The 21,599-nt window shown below is 48.4% G+C and overlaps 1 protein-coding gene across 1 annotated transcript; it reads right to left on the minus strand.

Moving 5' to 3' along the window:
- Positions 1 to 5,882: 5,882 nt before the first annotated feature.
- Exosc2 (exosome component 2) lies at positions 5,883 to 16,756 on the minus strand. The gene is made up of 9 exons (XM_028884660.2): positions 16,600 to 16,756; positions 15,213 to 15,314; positions 13,018 to 13,063; positions 12,810 to 12,899; positions 11,443 to 11,508; positions 10,633 to 10,701; positions 8,878 to 9,054; positions 7,770 to 7,898; positions 5,883 to 6,942 (listed from the first exon to the last, which is right to left on the minus strand). The coding sequence occupies exons 1-9, from the start codon at positions 16,719 to 16,721 to the stop codon at positions 6,862 to 6,864; spliced, it is 882 nt and encodes a 293-aa protein (XP_028740493.1). The 5' UTR covers positions 16,722 to 16,756; the 3' UTR covers positions 5,883 to 6,861.
- Positions 16,757 to 21,599: the final 4,843 nt, after the last annotated feature.

Below are 21,599 nucleotides of genomic sequence, written 5' to 3' on the forward strand. Positions count from 1 at the left end.
GGGCTCCCGCCTCTCTGCCCGCGACAGGCCGGCTCCGCACGACCTTTTAAAGGTAGGTTTTCTGAGCTCAAGGTGAGCGATAAGGAAGCGCCCGCCTCCTCTGCATGACCACTGGTCTCCCGATAACTGGAGCCAGCCCCCCCTCACCGCCATCCAATTGGCTGTGGAGGGCTGAAGCGGCCAGCTAATCGTGGTCGGTGCTGCCGCGAGGCATGTTGGGACTTGTGGTCCTGGCGCCCATGGGCTGCTCGCCGAGGCCCTAGCCTCCCGCTCCTATAGCTGGAGAGCTGGTCCCGCCCCCTGGGAGCCGGTGGACTCTGGTCAGCCAACATCTTACTGCTCGGATTGCGAGGCCGCGGGAGATTCAGAGCCAGAGGGAAACTACGGATTGGAGTTTTCCAGAACCGGAGTCGGATTACTTCTTTGAGCCTCGTTAGGGGAGAAACTTTGGCTTGCTCCTAGAAACCAAGATGACCAGTGCGTTACATCCTCATCACTTGGAAAAAGAATAAATATGGGAACCTGGGAAGAAGCATTGAGAAAGCAGGCGTCATGATGCTTTGAGATAGGAAGAAGTTGAAGAAAGTGTTTGTTCAAGGTATACCAGGCGCGATCCTGAACTCGTATGTTTGCACGAGTATGAATCCTTACCATGACATTTCACAGTGAGACATGCATTCTCACAAATCCTAAGGCGATCGAGGCCAGCCTGGGCTACAAAGCGAGTTCCAGGACAGGCTCCAAAGCTATAGAGAAACCCTGTCTCAAAAAAAAAAAAAAAAAAAAAAAAAAAACGAACAAACAAAACAAAACAAAAACACAAATTCTAAGGCGAAAATTGTCCAGGTTATCAAATCTCAAAAGCCTGTGAAACTACTCTACACCCGTGAACATTCATCTTCAGGCCCCACTAGTCTCCACTGTTCCTATTACCTGGTCCTATTTCTTTTTGGTTTTTCGAGACATGGTTTTTCTATATTGCCCTGTCTGTCCTGGAACTCACTCCGTAGACCAGGATGGCCCGGAACAATCCTCCTACCTCTGCGTACCGAGTGCTGGAATTAAAGTCGTGCGTCACCACCGCCCCAGCACCTGGATCCATTTCTAAAGGGACCCACTCATCACAGCACTCAGTCTGCACTTTTACATAAAATGCTTTACCCGTCCTTTTACCCATCAAGGCATGAAATGCTGTTCCCACTACACAGATGGGAAAGCATTCATAGCTGGGATGGAAGTGTCACTTAAAGGTTGCTACCTCTTGCTCAGAAGCATGCCTTTTCTACTGCAGTGTTCACTACCAGTAACAGCTGAGCTAATGTCCAGTTTTCAGATGTCACTGTGGATGTTTGGGAATGCTGCAGAGATATTTGTCCAGCTAAGCATTTTAGAAATCGTCTGCCAGGTTAAGAAGTCGTACTTGTCTTTTTTTTTTTTTTTTAAATGGCATTTCAAGAGGCACACACCTTTAACCTCAGCATTCAGATCTCTGAGTTCAAGGCTGGCCTGACCTATATAAAGTTCCAGACCAGCTTGAGCAACATAGTGAGACCCTGCATTTAAAGAAACAAAGGGAGGTGGGGAAGAAAATGGCTTGTCACTTGAAACAGTCAATGAGAAGAAATCTTGTGCCCAGATTTACAAGTGGAATCTATAAATCCTAGTGAGTGAACTTTTGTCCCTCACAGAATAATCTTAGTGGGTTGGTTTTTTTTGTTTTGTTTTTGTTTTTCGAGACAGCATTTCTCTGTGTAGTTTTGCACCTTTCCTTGAACTCACCCTATAGATCAGGCTAGCCTTGAACTCACAGAAATCCACCTGGCTCTGCCTCTGAGTATTGGGATTAAAGGCCACCGCCACCACCATCCGGCTCTCACAGAATAATCTTACCGTCGCCTTGTTTTTATTGTGAGTTTGGCTGTTAAACTTCCTTCTGTCTGCACTGCCAGTCTTCAGATGCCTTTGTCCCCTCACTGACCCATTCTCGTCCTAATCACTGCTTTTTTCTCTCTGAAGAGTCTACTTTTTAATTCCTAGTCATGCTTTAACCATTTCCTTTCCCCACCCACATTCTTCATTCTCTGGTTGAACTTTAAACTGAACAACTAAATCATAACTTTTTAAGAGATTGATTTGTATTTGTGTGTTGTGTGTGCATGCATGAGTTTATGTGCACCACTGTTGTGCCTATTGCCAACAGAGGCCAAAGAGCACCAGAGCCCCTGGAGCTGGATAGAGTGGAAGACATGGTTGTGAGCTGGAAACCAAACCCAGACCCTCTGCAAAAGTAGTAAGTGCTCTTGATGACTGAGCCACCTTGAATTGCAACTCTTCAATAAATATTTCTTGAACCAACATTCGTTGGTTTTTGCTTTTGAGACAGGATTTTTAGCCCAGGCTGCCCTCAAACTTTCTATGTAGCTGAGTTCTTTTGTACTTCTGATCTCTCTGCAACCACCTCTCAAGTGTCAGGGTTACAGGTATGCGCCACTAAAACTGGTTCAAGCCATGCTAGGGATGGGACCCAGGGCTCAAGAATGCTAGGTGAGCATCCTACCAAAGCGTCTACATCCCCAGTCCTAGCAACTAACACGTATACTAAGCACCCATTCCTGGTGCTGACGGACAGCACTGAGGGAAGCTGCCATCTTACTCAAGGAATACAAAGAGGAACAGGCAGGCAGGCAGCAAAACAGTGGTCCAAACAAAACTTGGAGCTGGAGAGATGGCTCAGTGGTTAATGCATTGGCTGCATTCAGAGGACCCAGGTTCAATTCCCACCACCCACATGGCAACTCACAACCAGCTGTAACTCGAGTTCCAGGGCATCTGATGCCCTTTCTGGCCTTAGAAGATACCTGGCACATCATGTGGCACACAGACATATACACAGGCAAAATACCCATACACATTTATGTACAAAATCAGTCTCAAAGCCACAAACTACGCTCCTGGATCCATAGCCCTTCATGGTTGATTCAACCTGGGCTCATACATGGCTTTAGTGCCTTGCTAAAACTGAGATCTGCTCTTCATTTAGTTCCCTAGATTGCTTTCCTCACCTAAAAGCAGAGGGAGGGCATTGCTCCTTATTGTTTCTGGTCATCTTGAGGTCCAACTTGACCTTGGTTTCACAGCTCAGCTCTGCCTCACTGTCCTCACAGCAGGGTCAGCACCTGCAGTGACGCTGCAGCCTTCTTCCAGACCAGCAGTTTCCTTCCAGATAAGCTCTAGTCATCTGAGGTTTTCTTCCCAGAGATGCACTACTTTCTGGATAATTTATTTGTTACTCTTAAAGACTTCTTTTTGACTGGACTCAGAAGCTCCCACTGAGACAGCCTACATCTGCTGACAGTTTGTTCCTGGTGTCTTCGCTGTTTTCTTAGTCTCTTGGCCAGTTTAACATGTTCTGTAGCCTCCTTGTTTTCCTTAGTGTGCTGTTTCTTCAGAGCACTATACCAACACCTGTGCTGCAGAACAGTGGAGGAACGAGATGCTGAGTGGGTGCTTTGGTTCTGGGCTTCCCGTCATCTAGGGCTTTCTGACAACAGTGGACATCTTCTTTCCAGAGACTAAAAAGCTTTCAGATTCTGCTAGCTCTTTTGGGTTCCAACAGCCAAGACACAGTCAGTCAGTCCATGAATATCCTTCTCTTTTTCTCTTACAGTAATCAAGTCGAAAACACTCAGGTTGCCATCCACATCCTCTCTTCAGTTCTCCCTGGTCTATAACAGGAATGCCCCTTACTCTACAGCAGGCACACTGTGCCATGGGTCAAGAGGCCTTGCTTCATGGGAGAACCTTGTTTCTTGTTCCCACCACTGACTCTGACCATATAACCCTCCCCTCTTCATGCAGCAGCTCTTCTGTGGCCACGTACTTCTAGAAAGTATGAAGCCTGTATTTATCATCGACTCCAATGAGTTTCTCACAGCCAGTGGCAGGGAAGGAAATATTCAGCTTCATCTTGATACAGCCAACTGCCTAAGAAGCACCATGAAAAACAAGCAAGATGCACTACTTTTTAACACTAGAAGACTTTTAAGGGTTCAAGCTCAGGGTGGAAAGCCCAGCAAGTATCTGATAGGATGTTAAAACCAATGTCTGATGCATCCTGTACGGCTCAGAGAACTTTTATTAAAAGTGGTTCAACTCAGTCTAACTTGGTCCTTACTTTCATAAAGCAAAGCTCGGTAACAAAACTTCAGCTGCTTCGTACACCTACTGTACAGTTACACTTACCACGGGCGCCCTCTGGTGGGCCACAGAAAGCACATCCCCAGCTGAAGATGCTTTTGGACCTCTCTACTGAACTGCCCGGAAAGTCACTGAAAAAGCATGCCCAGCAGCTTGGGAGAAAACAGGTGAGGACAAATGATCTTGAGTGGGACTTAGGCTCCCATTCCCATCCCCTTAAGAGGGGTGAACAACCGCCAAGCAGTAGTGGTGCACACCTTTAATCCCAGCACCCTGGAGACAGAGGCAGGCAGATTTCTGAGAGTTTGCCTGGTCTACAGAGCTAGTTCTAGAACAGCCAGGGCAATACAGAAAAACCCTGTCTCTAGATAAATAAATAAATGGAAAAGAAGAGGTGAACGACCTGGGAAATTTGAGATAGGTGAGCCCACCTGAAGTGGCAGTACAGATACAGGAAATTCAGTTATCTCTGGTAGCACAAGATAAAAACTAAAAGTTATCATCTATGGCTGCCTCAGAAACACAGTTGTCTACTGATGATACCATGTGACAGTTAATCTTGATTGTCCACTTGATAGGATTTAGAGTCACCTTGGAAAAAGACCTCTGGAAGTTCTACCAGCAAGCTTCTAGATTGGGTAGAGGTGGAAGAACCAATTGTGTGCAGCAGCGTTTCACTGCGTTGAATTTGGGCTAGATACAAAGGAGGAAGTGGGCCAGCCGAGCACCGGCACTCATCTGTTCAAATGTGGACACCATGTGACCAGCCACCTCAAGCTGCTGCCACCAGGATGGACCGTACTCCGGGCAGATGGGCAGCACGAACTAGACTCAGTAGGTTATTTAAAATTTTTTAAAAAGGAGTCCGGCACATCTTTAATTCCAGCACTCAGCAGAGGCCGATGCATCTCTGTGAGTTTGAGACCAGCTTGGTCAACATAGTGAGTTCCAGGACAGCCAGGGCTACACAGAAAGAAATAGCCTGTCTCAAAAAAGGAAGAGAGAGGGAGGGCAAGAAAGACCAACAGACAGAGGGTCCAGGAGTTGGAGGCTGGGAAAGTGGGGGGTGGATATGATCAAAATACATATTATACATTTATGAAATTCCCAAAGAATTTGTTGTTTTGGTTTTTTGAGATGGGATCTCTATGTAACCTTGGCTGTGTAGACCAGGCTGGCCTTGAACTCAGAAATCAACCTGCTTCTGCCTCAAGAGTACTGGGATGAAAGGTGTTTGCCACCATACCCAGTATCCAAACAAGCCACTGCTCAGAGATGTCCTTGCCTAGTAATAAACACAAGACCCTAGGTTCCATCCTTAGCTCTGGCAAAAAAAATACACAAATGTTTTGGGCCAGTTTTGACTCAGTGGGTAAGGGTGCTTGTTGCCAAGCCTGGTGACCTCAGTTTGACCCCTCGAACACACAATAGGAGAGAATTGACTCCTACAAGTGGTTCTGATTTCCACATGCATGTACTCACACTCACACACAAAAATATATACAAAGTAAGTGGGAAAAAATGTAAATCAGGTACAAAATTAGTTTTGTGTAGTGAGTTAGTCTCACTGTATAACCCAGGTTGGCCTCACCTCCCGCCTCTGCCTCCATGTGAATCACCATGCTGGACCAGGGTACCCATTTTTCAACAGTCATAAGAAAAACAAAGCATAGCAACTGGCACTCTACACTGAGGACTTGATTCTTGTTTCTTCTAACTTTCCATCTTTCTGAAGTTAATACATCACCACATCAATTACATAAGGCAACAGCTTGGCTTCACAGCTCCATTTTGGTTTTGGTCAGAGCATCAAAAAGTACTGTGGGCCCAGAACACTCATTCTCTCAGTTATTGGCAATGGTTCAGCTCTTAAAAACCACCTTCAGGCAGGACAGGCACTACAGAGAACACTGCCACTATCTCAGGGAACATCTCAGGCCTTCTTAAGGCCTCCAGGCCAGTTCCTGCTGGTGGACATGTTGAAGGACCTGAGATGCTAGAGAAACAGGAGCAGCTCACACGGGGAAGGAAGCCCAGGGAGAAGGTGGAGACCCCTTACCCTGTCACCAGGACACACAGTAGGGACAGATTCCAACAAAGGCTGGTTCATTTTATTCTTCTATCCATCCGACCGCTGGCCTAACCCTACCACCTCTTCTTCAACTACACACTTCTGCATTAAAGGAGATGGAATGGAAGTCAAAACAGACCATTCCGCTGGCACTGCATGGTTTTTCTTTTTCTTTGGTTTTCTTTTCTCTGGGTGGCTGTAGGGCTGGAAATTGAACCTGGAGCCTTTCACATGTTAGGAAAGTGCTTCACCCAAGCTATATCCCCAGCCCAGCATGTTTTCTACTGGAACAGTTTCATGGGGTGTTATGTGGTATGACTGTAAAACATGGATTCTCCAAGATACATCATCATGCTGGGACACAGTGCTCTGAAAGGGACCCGAGTGTCCAAAGCCATCATTCACTTCCACCCTGGCTTTGTCTCAGAACAGGAAAGAGCAGGCCTGGCCCTGCTGCGCCGCTGCAGGTGAGGAATGTGTTTGTCAGATCCTCCCTGGGCCACGTGTGGTGAAGACTGACCACACAGCAGACTCTTCCTCCTCCCAGAGAGGCTGCTCCAGAGTCACACGGTCCCATCCTTCAGCACCTGGCCTCACCCCTCCTGTTCCAAAAGCCTCTGGCGTGTTTCTAGCATGATCTCCTCCATTACTTCTGGCTTTAAGATATCTTTAATCTGAAGGAAAACAGAAAAAGGTATGTGTTCATTCAGAAAAAACCATAAGTAGAACATTAAGTCAACTAAAATGAGGCAAGGAAGCCTGGCTAACACTGTCTGCAGGCTGCATTCCATCAGGCTGCAAGGACACTGTTCCAGCTCTAGACCCAGCTTAAAATGCAAGCCAGCAAAGTGCCCTGGGACAGCTGACAGAAACACAGTTCAGTCACTCATCAGAAGATGCCTGAGGGGCTGGAGAGGTAGCTCAGTGGTTAAGTACACTTGCTGCTCTTTCAGAAAACTCTGGTTCAGTTCCCAGCACCCACATGGCAGTTGATGGTAACTCCAGTTGCAGGGGATCTGAATCTGACACTCTCTTCTGGCCTCCACAGGCACCAGGTGTGCACATGGTACACGAACTTACACACATGCAGGCAAAACACCCACACACACAAAATTTATTATTATTATTTTTTTTTTTTATTTAAGTCAAGAAAAAAAATCTTTCTACTTATTTGAAAACACATCAGGAAGATGGGTGGATTTTGGAACAGGCAAGATCAAGTGTGGAATGCTATTGTCATAAAAATATCCTACCTACACCTCCCTCCTATACCAAATCTATAGCAATACTAGAAGTATCTCAGGAAACATGGCAGGGACTCATTAAGGTTGTCTCCAGGCTAGTTCCTGCCATGGGGTATGTGAAGGAAAGTGTAATGCTGAAGGAACAAGGGAGCAGCTCACACTCACACTCACTCACACATACATACACATACACACACACACACACACACACACACACACACACACACACACACACACGGGGAGTCTGGGTGGAGTACCTGATGTGCAAGGGAAGCCTCGTAGCAGTACAGGATGCTAGTGTCATACAGCATCATCCGCTGAGTTACCAGCAAAACTATGCAGTTCCGAAGCCGGGAAATCACCTCTCGATCACTAAGGGCTACCGGCTACACAGACACAAAGGGGAAGGGAAAAGAACACATACAGGATCCAAATAAGCCAACAGCCCTAGAAGCCCCAGAAGAGAGAAATCACACTAATTTCCAACACGAAACTCCATGCCACCCTGGTGTTGGGATAATCTTTTTGCACACTGGCTGACAGGCAAGCCCCAGGAATCCTCCTGCCGTTACACACACACACACACACACAGCACTGGGGTTACACATGCACCAACATATCCAGCATTTGTACCTGGCTTCTGGGGTTTGAATTCAGGTCCTCATGCTTACAAGGCTTACCACCTGAGCCACTCCCCGACCCTCTGCTGCTTCTTCAGTGGCTCTCTGGCTATTACCCTGTAACTTTGCCACCGTCACAAAGCTCAGGGTAGCCACTGAGTCATTTCTTCAGGGAAGACAGGTCAATCAGGTGCTCATGAACACTCTAGCTCAGACTCATTCAGAGCATAGCAGTTTCCTCAGTCCAGACGGTGAGTGACCACAAGCCACACTGAGGCATCACACAGCAGCTCACAGACAAAACCACTGCAATGCTGCAGCACCTTTTGAGTACACTTGCAATGCTCTACAGCGATAGAATCACCCAGCACTGCAGTTCTCAGGACACACACACAGCCTACATGTTAAGTGCCACAAGACTATTGACATAAAGTCAAAACAGGACTCAGCAAATAAAAGCACTTGCTGAGTAGACTCCCAAAACCCACATAAAAGCTAGGCAGAGCACAAAAGTCTGTAATCCTACCACACCCATCAGGAAATCTTCAGAAGCTCATAGGCCAGCTAGCAGAGACCTTCTCAAACAAGGTAGAGAAATGCATGGATCAACAGCTTGTCCTCTGACCTCTACATGTGTCATGGAACATGGTACCCCCCATCTCTCTGTCTCTGTCTGTCTCTGTCTCTCTCTCTCTCTCTCTCTCACACACACACAGACACAACAGCTGCAATGATGCTCACTCACCTCCAGGTTTGGAGTGAAGCCTCCAGCATCCTCATCTTTGTGCTCGGGTGTAGGGTAGATCCAGATGAAACCATTGTTACCCAGAATAACTGAAGCACCACATGGCAAGTCGTGGAAATGAGTCTTCTGTCGTTTCACCAGGGAAGGAGACACCTGGACTAAAACTCCCTGACCTAGCTAGAGACAGACCATAAGGCAGGCATGGTGGCGCACGCCTTTAATCCCAGCACTTGGGAGCCAGAGACAGGCAGATCTCTGTGAGTTCAAGGCCAGCCTGGTCTACAGAGTGAGTTCCAGGACAGCCAGGGCTAAACAAAACCTGTCTCAAGGCAAAACAACAACAACAACAAAAGGAAAAAGGAAATGGATCAGAAGCCAGGTAGGGAAGCACAGCAGCTGAGAGGCTGAGGCAAGAGGCTCACTAGGCTGTCTGAGCTAGCTAGTAAGACCCCATTCCCCCACAAGAAAGAGCAAGAAACAATAAGTGAGGATGAATGCAAAGTAGGTTACAGAATACACATCCTGACATACCTCATCATTGGCCTTCCTATGGGTACTGTTGTCACCCAGTGCACACAGAGCATGCACTCTGCAGAAAACATTTCTGCCCATGGCTATTTACACATTCCAGAGAAGGTGGCAGTCAGGCTGATGAGATAGTGGTAAAGGTGCCTGCTGCCAAGCCTGACAAGCTGAGTTCAATCCCCAGAACCCACACAGTAGGAGATAACCAACTCCTATAAGATATCCTCTGACCTCCACACGTGCCATGGCATGCACATTAAAAGAAAGAGGTCGTCAATACTCTGTCACTTCCCTTTGCCTTCTAATCCAGAGCAGGTGTGCTGGCTATTACAGAAACTAGAGCCAATGAGCAAGCAGTCCCCCACTGCCCACATAACAGTTCCATTCCATGATCCTAGTTTGGATCTTAACCTCAAATTTCCATGCCACCCATAAGACGTGGTTCACTGGATTAGTAAACCCATGACTGGTCTTGACTGGTCAGTTCTAGGTCCTCACACCAATAAGAAGTGTCTAGAGCAACAGGCTGTGGAGGTCCACACACACACACACACACAACACCTCTTACATCAAGAACATGGCGACAGCTGCCACTTCATTAACGGACACAGCTTTTTGTTCCTCTTGGAAAATGAAAAGCCAAGAAACAACTACACCCTAATGTGTCCTAGGAAGCATGCTGTCTTTAAAATACGTGACCTCAATAATGAAAGCTCACAGAAGCAGGCAAATTTCATTTAGAGGCTGGGATGGGAAATCCATCTTTGCTAGCAGTAATATCTGCCATGTTGACTGCACTGCAGACATGGTTCTGCAGACATGCAGCCAGCCTCTCAATTCCAGGTTGACATCTCCCAGAGGGAACAGAGCCTCACAACCCCAAGTAGAGGGGCTCTGCCAGAACAGGCTCCTCAGGAGGAAAAGGATTTAGGACATTAATCACCCTTTGTCCTGCCACAGGTAGCAGAAGCCCCCTCTCCCCCAGGCCCTGTGAGCAGTCAGCCATTAGTCCTAATCAACTGGGTTCTGTGTTGTTGCTTTTTTAAGATGGGGGTTGTAGGGAGAGGTTGTCTCACTATGTCGTCCAGGCTGGTTTCCAATCTGTAATTCTACTTCAGCCTCCAGAGGGCTGGGATTACAGGGCTATGACACCACACCCAGCTCCTACCAGGCCTTTAGGTCAGCAATGCCAGGAAGAAGTGGACTTGAAGCCTCCCAAGCCTGACTTACCTTTCCATATTTCAGGCTCCTTGTGTGCAGAGAAACAGCTCCATCCGAGAACACTGCCTGGACCTCCGCCTGCCCAGGTGATGAAGGAACAACAGCAGCCATGGCAACCCTCTCTGTCATCTGCATGCATCCAGCTTGCCCTCCACCAACAGGCCACCCTGCCCATCTTACATGACCCCAGGGGACATCACTATGACCTCACTTCTCCCCTTGGTTGGCAAGGGTATCTTGATACAATCTTTTCTACTCTCTGGGGTAAATGTTCATATCATTTAGAAAACTTGAGGGCTGAGGAGGTGGCTCACTGGGTAAAGATACTTGCCATCAAGCCTGTGACCTGAGTTTGATTCCTCAGGATTCACATGGTGGAAGAAAAGAACCAACTGGTACAAATTGTCCTCTGACTTTCTACATGCACAGAATAGCAGTGATCGCACACATAAACAAATAAAAACATATAATCAAATATTTTTTAAGATAAAAAATGAAATGTGGGTCCAAGCCAGGAATGATGGTCTATGCCTGAATCTCAGTACTCAGGAGGCTGAGACAGCAATGCCATATTTGAGGCTAGCCTGGGGTACACAGTGAGTTCAAAGCCAGCCTGGGATATCCTTAAAAAGGACAGAAAGGCAACTGTGTCTAGCTTGCACCATGGATCACAAGTTACCAAAGCAAGGCATCGTTCTGAGCTAAGGAGAGAGAGCAAAGCTGCAGCCGAGGCCGGGACTCCTGAGCCAGCTCAGACCCTGCGGTTCCTTTCCTCTGGTCAGAGCACAAGCACGCTTGCAGCCCTGTAGGTCAGGATACACTGATGAGGTCTCCTTCCTGTAAGAAGCCTCTCATGGCCAGCTCGTCCTCGGCAGATCTTCTCCTCTGAAACACACAGGAGAACGACCACATGACACAAGTCTCACACTCAGGAAGAGCTCTTTCCATCGCTGCTTTTGCTTGAGGCCTGTGAAGCCATGGTATGTTAACATGAAGAACTATGACAAGAGGGAATCTGAGTCGCTGGAGAACAAGGGAGATGATTCTGGCTCTCCAAAGAGGGACCCTCCTGAGCTAACCCAGACCCTCTGCAGCTCAGAGTCTGTTTCCCCCCACACACACACTCTTCCACCAGGCTGGGTCTGCTCATGTATCTCCCTTCTTCTCAGAGTCTCTAGCCTCTGACTCAGACTCCAGAGGCCCGCCTATGAAACCACCACTCCGCTCCCATGTTTCTTCATCCTCCTGCCACCATATGGCTCAGCTGTCTCCTGTCCTCCACTGAACCATCACTGTCTGGAATAACCAAATGCCATTCAAGTCATCAAAAACTAAAGACAGCCGGGCAGTGGTGGCACACGCCTTTAATCCCAGCGCTCGGCAGGCAGGTGGATTTCTGTGAGTTCAAGACCAGCCTGGTCTACAGAGCGAGATCCAGGACAGGCTCCAAAGCTACACAGAGAAACCCTGTCTCAAAAACAAAAAACAACAAAAAGAAAAGAAAGAAAAAGAAAACTTGGGCTGGAGAGATGGCTCAGAGGTTAAGAGCACTGACTTCTCTTCCAGAGGTCCTGAGTTCAATTCCCAGCAACCACAATGTGGCTCACAACCATCTGTAATGAGATCTGGTGCCCTCTTCTGGCCTGCAGTCATAATGCTGTATACATAGTAAATAAATAAATCTTAAAAAAAAAAAGAAAACTAAAGACATGTGGGGCTCAGTGGTGCACACCTTTAATCCTAGCACTCGGGAGGCAGAGGCAGGTGGATCTCTGTGAGTTCGAGGCCAGCCTGGTCTACAGAGTGAGTTTCAAGATAGCCAGGACTACACAGAGAAACTCTGTCTCAACCCCAACTCCTGCACTGGCAAGAAAAAAAAGAAAGCTAAGGCCAGTCCTTCATGGACATCTTCCCTATGTAATGCCGATGCACCAAGAAAAGGAAATAAGCACCAAGATCCAGGGGCCTTTCTCCCCAGCTCCGTCTTGGGAGCCCACTCCACGGGTGTTTCTGGTCTTAACACACACTAGTTGCTGCCTATGTCGGAGACCAGGGCCAGGAGAAAAGCCTATGTTCACCAAGGTAGCAGACTCCATGACAAACAGTGACGGTGTAAAGCAGAGTTCTATGGTAGAGCAAAAGCCCCACAGCTCAACTGGACAGTTTCAGGGCAGGTAAGCACTTACCAGCTCCCCTCCGGGCAGGTTCATGGATGAGAGCAGCAAGACAGAATCCAGCCTGGAATTGGTCTCCACTTTCCACCTCTTCTGTTGAACCTGTATGGAAAATGCAGGGCAGCATCTCAGGGGCACCTTCTTCATACAGCATTTCACAGAATGAAGGTCCCATCTCCGAGCCACCAGCCTCTTTCACTTGGTAAAACAGCAACTTTACCTCTGTGATTCTCCCCACTACAATGTCTCCTACTTCTCCATTGTATCTGCAAGAGAAAGCAGAAGGTTGCTCAATAGCCAGCGGGCTGAACAGACCAATTACTGTCTGAGACTGAGTAAACAGATAGGACTCAGTAAGTATTTTATTTAGGAAACAGGTGTAACTACAATGTTTAGACCTGGGGACTTCAGAATCTCTCTGTGTATTAGCTATCCTTAAAGAAATTGCTCATTGTGAGCCGTTCCTTTAGATTGCTTGATTATGTGACAAATTAAAAACACGGAGTACTCGCCTGTGAATAGGGATGAGTTCATCACCAAGCAACGGAGGAGAAAGGAGACTCTGCAACAGGTCACCATCCATGGGGCTCCAACTGCCACCTCCCTGCTACCTGCCTGACTCAGGAACTCTGCTGGCCCCTCATCGATTCCAATGGTGAAGTGCTCTTTGCTAAAGCCCAGGCATTAGACTAGGTCTCTTTCTACTCCCGGTCCCCTCACCTGCCAGCAGCTGCTTTCCTTCTCCACAGCAACTGCTCTCTCCCATTCATCCCGGGTCAGTAAGTGCTTACCACCACCACCCTCATCCCCCACCCCAACCTCCCATGCTTAAGCCAAAACCTCAGAACATCAACCTTGGTTCCTGTCCCACTCTGGGGTAAGCTCAGCACAAACCCTGCTGCTGGCATCTTAAAATGCATGAAGGAAACAAAAACATCCAGACTGGAAAACAGGAACTAACCATCTCTATTCTGTTAACTTTCCTTGGACACATCAGTTACTGCAAGTGAGCAAAGACATCCAGACTGGAAAACAGGAACTAACCATCTCTATTCTGTTAACTTTCCTTGGACACATCAGTTACTGCAAGTGAGCAATGTTCCTACAGAGAGAAAACCCCAAAGAATAAAGTCCAACACCCTTTCATGGAAAGACACTCAGAAAACAAAGTACACAGAGGAACTCGCCACTCCTCCTCCTCAGTGCTGTGCTGACACCCTCGTGCGAGCCCCCACCGCTTTGTCATTTCGTTAGATAACTACAGTTCCCTCGTCTAGTTCCCCGTCCCCCTTCAATGTCCATAGCAGCTACAGCAAGTTGATTAAGACATAAGCCAGAGCCAGGCGGTGGTGGCGCACGCCTTTAATCCCGGCACTCGGGAGGCAGAGCCAGGCGGATCTCTGTGAGTTCGAGGCCAGCCTGGTCTACAAAGTGAGATCCAGGACAGGTACCAAAGCTACACAGAGAAACCCTGTCTCGAACCCCCCCCCCCAAAAGACATAAGCCACATCACAGCTTTCTTTTGGTCAGTCCCTTCCAAGAGCTTCCCAGATCAATAACACAAAGCCCAGCTATCACAGCCAGGCGAGATGTCGATCACCTGCCCAGCTCAGCCCGAGCTCCTCTGTGACCACTCAGCTCCATCCCCACTGGCCTCCCTTCTGGACTAACCTTCATGGGCTGCTTCTAGGTACCTGGCCCTGTGTTAAGTACTTTACATGTAGCACGTCACTGAATTCTAACGAAAATCCTGACGTGGCTATTTTCTTTACTATGCAGAAAAGGGAAGTACCCGAGGCTTGGAGGGATCAAGTGACATGAGGAAACCTTTGAAGCTCACACTACTACCTTTCAGGATGTCCTGGGAAGGAAAGGGTTTATTTGGCTTACAGGTCACATTCCATCATCAAGGAATGCCAAAGCAGAAACCTGGAGGGCAGAACTGAAGCAGAGACCATGGAGGAACACCACTAGCTGGCGCCCTTCCTAGGCCCGGGCTCAAGCTTAGCCAGCATATTCATTCCCTCCCCTCCCCACTCCCCAGCTTAGACAGGGTCTCTACATAGCCCTGGCTGTCCTGGGACTCAGAGAGCCGCCTGCCTCTGCCTCCCCCGAGTGCTGTGATTAAAGGCGTGCATGGTGCCTGGCCCTCCAACCAGTGTTCTTACACACCCCAGGCCCACCGGCGGCCCAGGGATGGACTGGGCCTCCAACAGACATGCCCACAGGCCAATCTGATGGAGTCAATTCTCCAGTTTAGTTCCTGCTCACCAGTAACTCTCCATTTGTGTCAAGCTGGCAGCTGAAGCTAACTATGACACACAGCTGAATTCAACACAGCAGGCCTGTAGCAGGACGGATTGTGGAGTTGGGGGAGACGGAAGAGACCTGTGTACAACCCACACTTGTCCTCACCTGGTTTTCAAGGCTTTCACACAGATCAGTTTGTTCACTCTCTCCACAGAGCCAGCCACAGACGCAATGAGCTTCTCTTCCCCCATGTATGTCCCATGGCCCCTGTTGAAAGACAAGGCCACAAAGAAAGGATACCGTGTTACACTGGAGGTGACCTCTCCCAGCTAGAAGAACCTAACGGGCTCCTCCTGCCCTGAGCCTGAGGCACTCCTCAGAGTGGACATCTCCGTCATCCTAAACAGGACAGTTCAGGTGTCACCTTCCAACAAGCTCCCTCCAGGATCTCCGGCAACACAGGACCCTGCCCTCCCTCATCCACTGCAGTTACAACTTTCCGATGGCATTTCCTGTTTGTGTCTCCTTGATAGATCGTAAACTCCACCAGGGCATAGGTTTTCACTTCTGTACCCCAACCACACAAGATATGTTGAAAATACGAAGGAATGAATCCTAAGAGTTCTACCATCCAATAACCTTAAGCTTAAGCTTAACGCTATAAACGTTTTAACCTCATTTGTACCCAAAAAGGGAAGAACCTGGTGTGGTAGTCACACCTCTGAGTCCACAACTTGGGAGGCAGGAGCAGGGGGATCTCTCATTTCCAGGCCAGAGTGGTCTACAGAGTGAGTTCCAGGACAGCTAGTGTTACAGTGAGGCCCTGTCTCAGAGTGACAGAGAGATAAACATGCAAAAGGGAGAGACTGGCTACCTAACGCAGAGTCATCTGTGGTGGTAATACAATGCGAATTTGCTTTTCTGCCCTACTGTTCAGTTCACATGATCCTCACTGCCCTACCAACTCTGTTGTCGCCGCTGTCTTCAGGGTGGGGATACCGACCTTAACACGGTGCTACAGCTAATAACAGTAACGATGGCGGCTGTCCGGCTCCGTACTCTGCCCTAACTACCACGACACGCTAGCCTTTCCATGATAAGTTTGTACACCTGGGTGCATCTAGCACTGTATTGGCTCAAAACCCCCCAAATCACTGCTTCAAAACCGGGCTCCTCGCTGAGGTGACACTGAGGGAGGTGACCAAACCGGCCTACTGTCCCTTAGAGGGCTGTAAGGAGGGTCCTGCTCCCAGCTCCGCCCAGTTCTCCCTCCCCAAGAAGGCTCAAAACTCCTGTTTCAGGCTGAGGACCCAAGAGTTTCGGACGCCCTAGGTCAAATGAGAGTCAGGGCTGAGACAGGGTCACCCAAGATGAAGAGAGTCAGAAGCAAGAGGCTCGGAACGGAGGGGGCTAGTGTGGTGCTAGGATGTGTCCCGGGTACCCCAGTAACTGAGATACAAGGGACAGGAAGCCGGGCGTCCGGGGCAGCAGGCCACGTGCAGGGCTCTGCAGCCGCCTCCTGAGGCCGTGGGCCCCCCAAATCCTCACGTACCGCATGAATCCTGTGTCCGTGGTGATCGTGTCCCCCGGTACCACCAAGTGTTTCTTGGAGTCGCGGCCCAGGCTCTCACTGAGAGGTTTGCGAGCCTTAGGAAGCCTCATTTCCATCGCCATCTTGGCGCCAATGACTTGCGCAAGCGCAGCTCTACTCTCGGTGGAACAACTCCCGCCCACCTTCAGAGCAGTGACCAATAGGGATGCACAGTGTGGCGGCCATGTTGACTATTGGCAACTATTAAGTTAACCTGAGGGAGGGAGGAGGGCGCCAAACTGCCATATTTACTACTGGCAAGGAAGCACCCATGGGATAATGAAGTCTCATGTGATTTGGTTTGGTGTTGAGAAGCTGGTTTTGTTTTTGTTTTTGAAACAGGTTTGCCTCAAACTCTGTGTAGTCGAGGATAACCCTGCTGAACTCTTGATCTTCCTGCCTCTACCTCCCAAGATCTGGCTGGGATTACACGAGTTTGAATAGGTTATGGTTTTGTTGTGGTGGTTTGTGGTGGTGGTTTTCGATTTTGATTAGTTTGTTGTTTTATGTGTATAACAGTTTTGCCTGTATGTATATCTCTGTACTACTTGAGTGTCTGGTGCCCACAGAGCCCAAAAAAGGGCGGTAGATCCCCTGAAATTGTAGTTACAGATGTTTGTGAGATGTGAGATGTGGTTGCTGGGAATCAAAACCAGGACCTCTGGAAGAGCAGCCAGTGCTCTTAACCACTGAAACCATCTCTCCAGCCCCAGGTTTAGGTGTTTTTGAGACAGGGTCTCATGTAGTCCAGGATGATCTCAAACCAGCTGTGTAACCCAGGATGTCTGTGAACTCCATCTCCTCCTCCACCTCCCTAGTGCTGGAATTACAGATGTGAACCGTCATACCAAGCTGTAGTATTAGTTTTTGCCCAAACTATTTCATATTCATCATTCTATTTATTGTTGGCCAAGTCTGGAGATTGAGAAGTGAACCTTGAGTTTTTCCATACAACTCTAAGCCACTATAATCTTGTGTGTTATAGGCTGGAGATCAGGATTTACAGAACCCACCATCTGAGCAAAAGGTAGAGCCCTGTGAATACTGTCCCTCGAGGGCCTTGTATTCTATGGTAGAGCTGCCCCTTAGGGACTGGTTTGGGTCCTTGCCTATTGCCCCCTTGGCTCTCACTGTGCTTTAGGAAGGACCTCTTCTGAGTGAGCAAGAGAGTGTTTCTTTTGAAAGGTGACTATTGGGCCAGGTGGGGGTGGCGCATGCCTTTAATCCCAGCACTCAGGAGGCTGAGGCAGGTGGATTTCTGTGAGTTCGAGGCCAGCCTGGTCTACAGAGTGAGATCCAGGACAGGCACCAAAACTACAAGGAGAAACCCTGTCTCAAACAACAGAAAAAGAAAGAAAGGAAGGAAGGAAGAAAGAAAGAAATAAAGAAAGAAGAAAAAGAAAGAAAGAAAGAAAGAAAGAAAGAAAGAAAGAAAGAAAGAAAGAAAGAAAGAAAGAAAGAAAGAAAGAAAGAAAGGTGATTGTTGTAAAGCCAGCCACACGTGGCAAGGCAAGTGTATTTGGCAGGGAGTCCACACGTACACACAACACAAAGATCTTTGCTTATACTCACTTACACAGACCAAGCGCTCTCTGATTGGATGCTGTTCAGTAGTGCATGGAAGATAGGACAGATGTTTCCTGTGGCTTGATCTGAGCCTCCTTTTTAACAGAAGCGTTTCCCTGGTCCTTGCTTCCCACCATTCACTAATCCCCATTCCCCCTGGCCCTGCAAAGTTTGAAGCTCACTGAATTTGTCTTTTTGTTTGTTTGTTTTGAGAGGAAGTCTCTCTGTGTAGCCCTGCGTAGCCTAGACTTGCTAGGTAGACCAAGCTGGCCTTGAACTCACAGAGAGCTGCCTGCCTCTGCTTCTGCTGGGATTGAAAACATGCATCCCCATGCCGTCTCTGCACATTGAATTTCAACCTCACAGAATCAGCAACATAGTTCTCCACTCAAAAGAAATTTGAGTGGACCCTAAAGAAAATTAAACTAAGTCTGGCTCCCACTCTCCTGAAGACCCACCTGGCCAACTGTTTATAGAGCCCCACAGGGTCAGCACTTCTCACCCCCACCAATGCTGACAACTCCATTTATCAGAAAGCCAGCCCTGCCAGGAAGTCAGTGCCACAGTCACCAGGCAGCCAAAGTCACCCCTTTCTCCCCGCCAGGAGGAGGCCAGGCAGAGTCCAACTGCTGAGTCCGCTGTGGCCGTAAGAGGGCGATGTCCTCCTTTGAGACAGCCCGACCCAAGCTGCAAGGCCGCAGGGAGCATCCCTAGACCAGAGCACTGGTCCAGCTTCATCCTCCAGGGAAGACACTGACTTAACTCTGCTCATCCTCACAGCACTCAGGAGCCTTGTGCCAAGGAGATGACATTGTGGACACCTAATTATAGAGAAGGAAACTGAGGCCCAGGAGGGCTAGAATTCACATAGCAAAGGCAGGTAGCTTCGTTCAGTTCCATCTACTGCCATTTTCCCCAGAGTCCTTGCCATTAACCAGACGTCTTCCAAGTGCTCACGGGCCCTGTGCTGAGTCCTCATGGCCCTGTGCTGAGTGCTCACTGGCCCTGTGCTGAGTGCTCCCCAGGCCCTGTGCTGAGTGCTCCCCAGGCATGCTGCTTACTCCTCAGTCATCTCATCAGGAAGAGCTCAGGCTATTCCCCATGACTGCCCAAGGACACTGAGTCCCCCAAACAAACCTGGAGCTGGGACTAGAACTCAAGACGTTAAATTCCCATCCAGCTGCTCTCTCTGCTCCATGCTTCCCTTTCAATGGCAGTCGTGCGGTGGGCACCTGGGCACAGCTGGACACAGCTGCACATCTGGTCGTGGGCTTCTCAAACACAGGAACTAAGCTCTGCTTGGTTTTGTTTGTATTCTATCTTGCATTTTACTTGACAACTTCTGTTTGTGTGTGCTCACGTACACCCAGGACAACTTGCAAAGCAGGTCCTCTCCCTCCACCGCTCAGGCTCCTGGGATCCAGATGTTGTCAGACCTCACAGCCAGCACCCCGCCATCTCATCAGCAAGAGTGCAGTCCAGAAGTCTGTGATTTCAATGGCAAGTCAGGTCTGCTATATTTAGTGTGCTTGTGTTTAGATGTTTATATGTGCACAGATGTGTACAGATGTGTACCTCTGTACAGAGGTCCCAGGTCAACATTAGGTGTTGTCCTCCACCTTATATTCAGACAGCAGTAAGGAGATAGACTCAGCTCCACGCTGTCACCTCAGCAGCCTGAGGACTGCCTTATTCTTTTAGGAAGCTTGACTTAGGTCAAGCAAGGGTTTGTGGCTTTGACACAGAAAATAATTTCAGGACTAGCTAGTGTGAGACAGAATTGAAGATTTTATTAAGACATTTTAATAAGCACAAGGGTTATGTTAGGAGAAAGAGGTACACTCAGAAGTGATACATGCCCAGGTGTGGGCACGGGCCCTCAATGCAAATTCAGGATCCATTTGTTTAGCGTTAGCCGTGTGTACCATTCTCGTGGCTATCAAGTTACACGTCAAAAGGTTGTTAGGAAAACTCTCCCCGTTTTTTCTCTCTTTTGATGAGTAAAGGGCGGCTCAGATGATGCTTTGGATGGAATTATGATCTGGTAAGGGAAATCAGGAACCACTAGGATTGTACAGCAGGTTTAGGGCATGGCCTTACCCTGTAAATGGAGTTTCTGATGGAATTTCTAGAAAACTGCAGGTTTATAGCTGGGAAGGGAGAAAGCTCTGAAGCAGATTTTAACTGCCCTGGAATTCTTCCTTCTCTGTTGACAACAGGTTTCAAACAGATTCCCATGAGAGGGGCTCTTTTTTCCTCTAATATCCCCATGGTGTCCCTCTGCCTTTCTATCCTGCCAACTCATCACTTCAATCAGCTACTTACACAGCACTGGGTTACAGACACTTGCCACCACGCCGTCTTCTTATGTGGGTACTGAGGACCGAAACTCAGCTCTTCATGTCTGTGCAGCAAGCATTTTGCCAACAGCCGACACACACACACACACACACACACACACACACACACACACACACACACACACTATCCAAACTACACACAGACAGTAAGAGGGAGTTTTAAAAACTGGATCAACTAGGCAGTGGCGGCACACGCCTTTAATCCCAGCACTTGGGAGGCAAAGGCAGGCGGATCTCTGTGAGTTCAAGGCCAACCTGGTCTACAAAGAGAGTTCCAGGACAGCCTGGTCTACACAGAGAAACCCTGTCTCTAAAAACAAACAAAAAACAAATACAAACAAACAAAACCCGGATCAACTTAAAATCATCCTCCTGCCTAACACTTTGGGCAACCTCCTGACACCAAGAGTAAAATCCAAATGTGTCAGCTCAGCCCCTGCTGTCTCATCCTCCATCTCCTCTGTATCCTCGGACACTCTGGCCTCCCTTGGTCCCATGAGCACCACCACTCCTTGCTAGCTCAAGTCCAGTTTGTTGTGGGCTCTTTCTGCATGGATCCTCTTCTTACATGGGGCGCTTTCTTCTCACCCATGTCCACATCCTCCTGGAGAAGGTGCTCCCAGCCTCCTTGCCTGGACAAACCCTCCAGTCCCTCTTTTGACACTGATCCTGGTTCATTTCTTTTTCTTTTTTTTTAAATTAATTAATTTATTTTTAATGTATGAGTGCTCTGTCTCCTTGTACTCTGGTATGCCAGAAGAGAGCACCAGATCCCATTACAGATGGTTGTGAGCCACCATGTGGGTGCTGGGAATTGAACTCAGGTCCTCTGGAAGAGCAGCCAGCGCTCTTAACCTCTGAGCCATCTCTCCAGCCCGTTTTATTTCTTGACACTGAATTTTCTTGTTTCCCCATTGCAGTCTTCCCTAGTCAGAAACAGACTTCTTCTGAGAATGGTCCAAAACCCAGGACTTTTTGTTGGTTCGTTTTGGTAGTTATTTGTCTGTTTGAAGACAGGGTCTCATGTATCCAAGG

The sequence above is a fragment of the Peromyscus leucopus genome, chromosome 4 (assembly GCF_004664715.2).
Source record: "Peromyscus leucopus breed LL Stock chromosome 4, UCI_PerLeu_2.1, whole genome shotgun sequence".
In the NCBI taxonomy this organism is placed as follows: domain Eukaryota; kingdom Metazoa; phylum Chordata; class Mammalia; order Rodentia; family Cricetidae; genus Peromyscus; species Peromyscus leucopus.

Coding starts and splice junctions, on each gene's coding strand:
- Exosc2 (XM_028884660.2), bottom strand. CDS start 16,721: ATGGCGATGGAAATGAGGCTTCCTAAGGCTCGCAAACCTCTCAGTGAG. Junction 12,900..13,017: donor TAGTGGGGAGAATCACAGAG/GTAAAGTTGCTG, acceptor TTTTCCATACAG/GTTCAACAGAAGAGGTGGAA. Junction 6,943..7,769: donor AGGCTTCCCTTGCACATCAG/GTACTCCACCCA, acceptor GTTTTCCTTCAG/ATTAAAGATATCTTAAAGCC.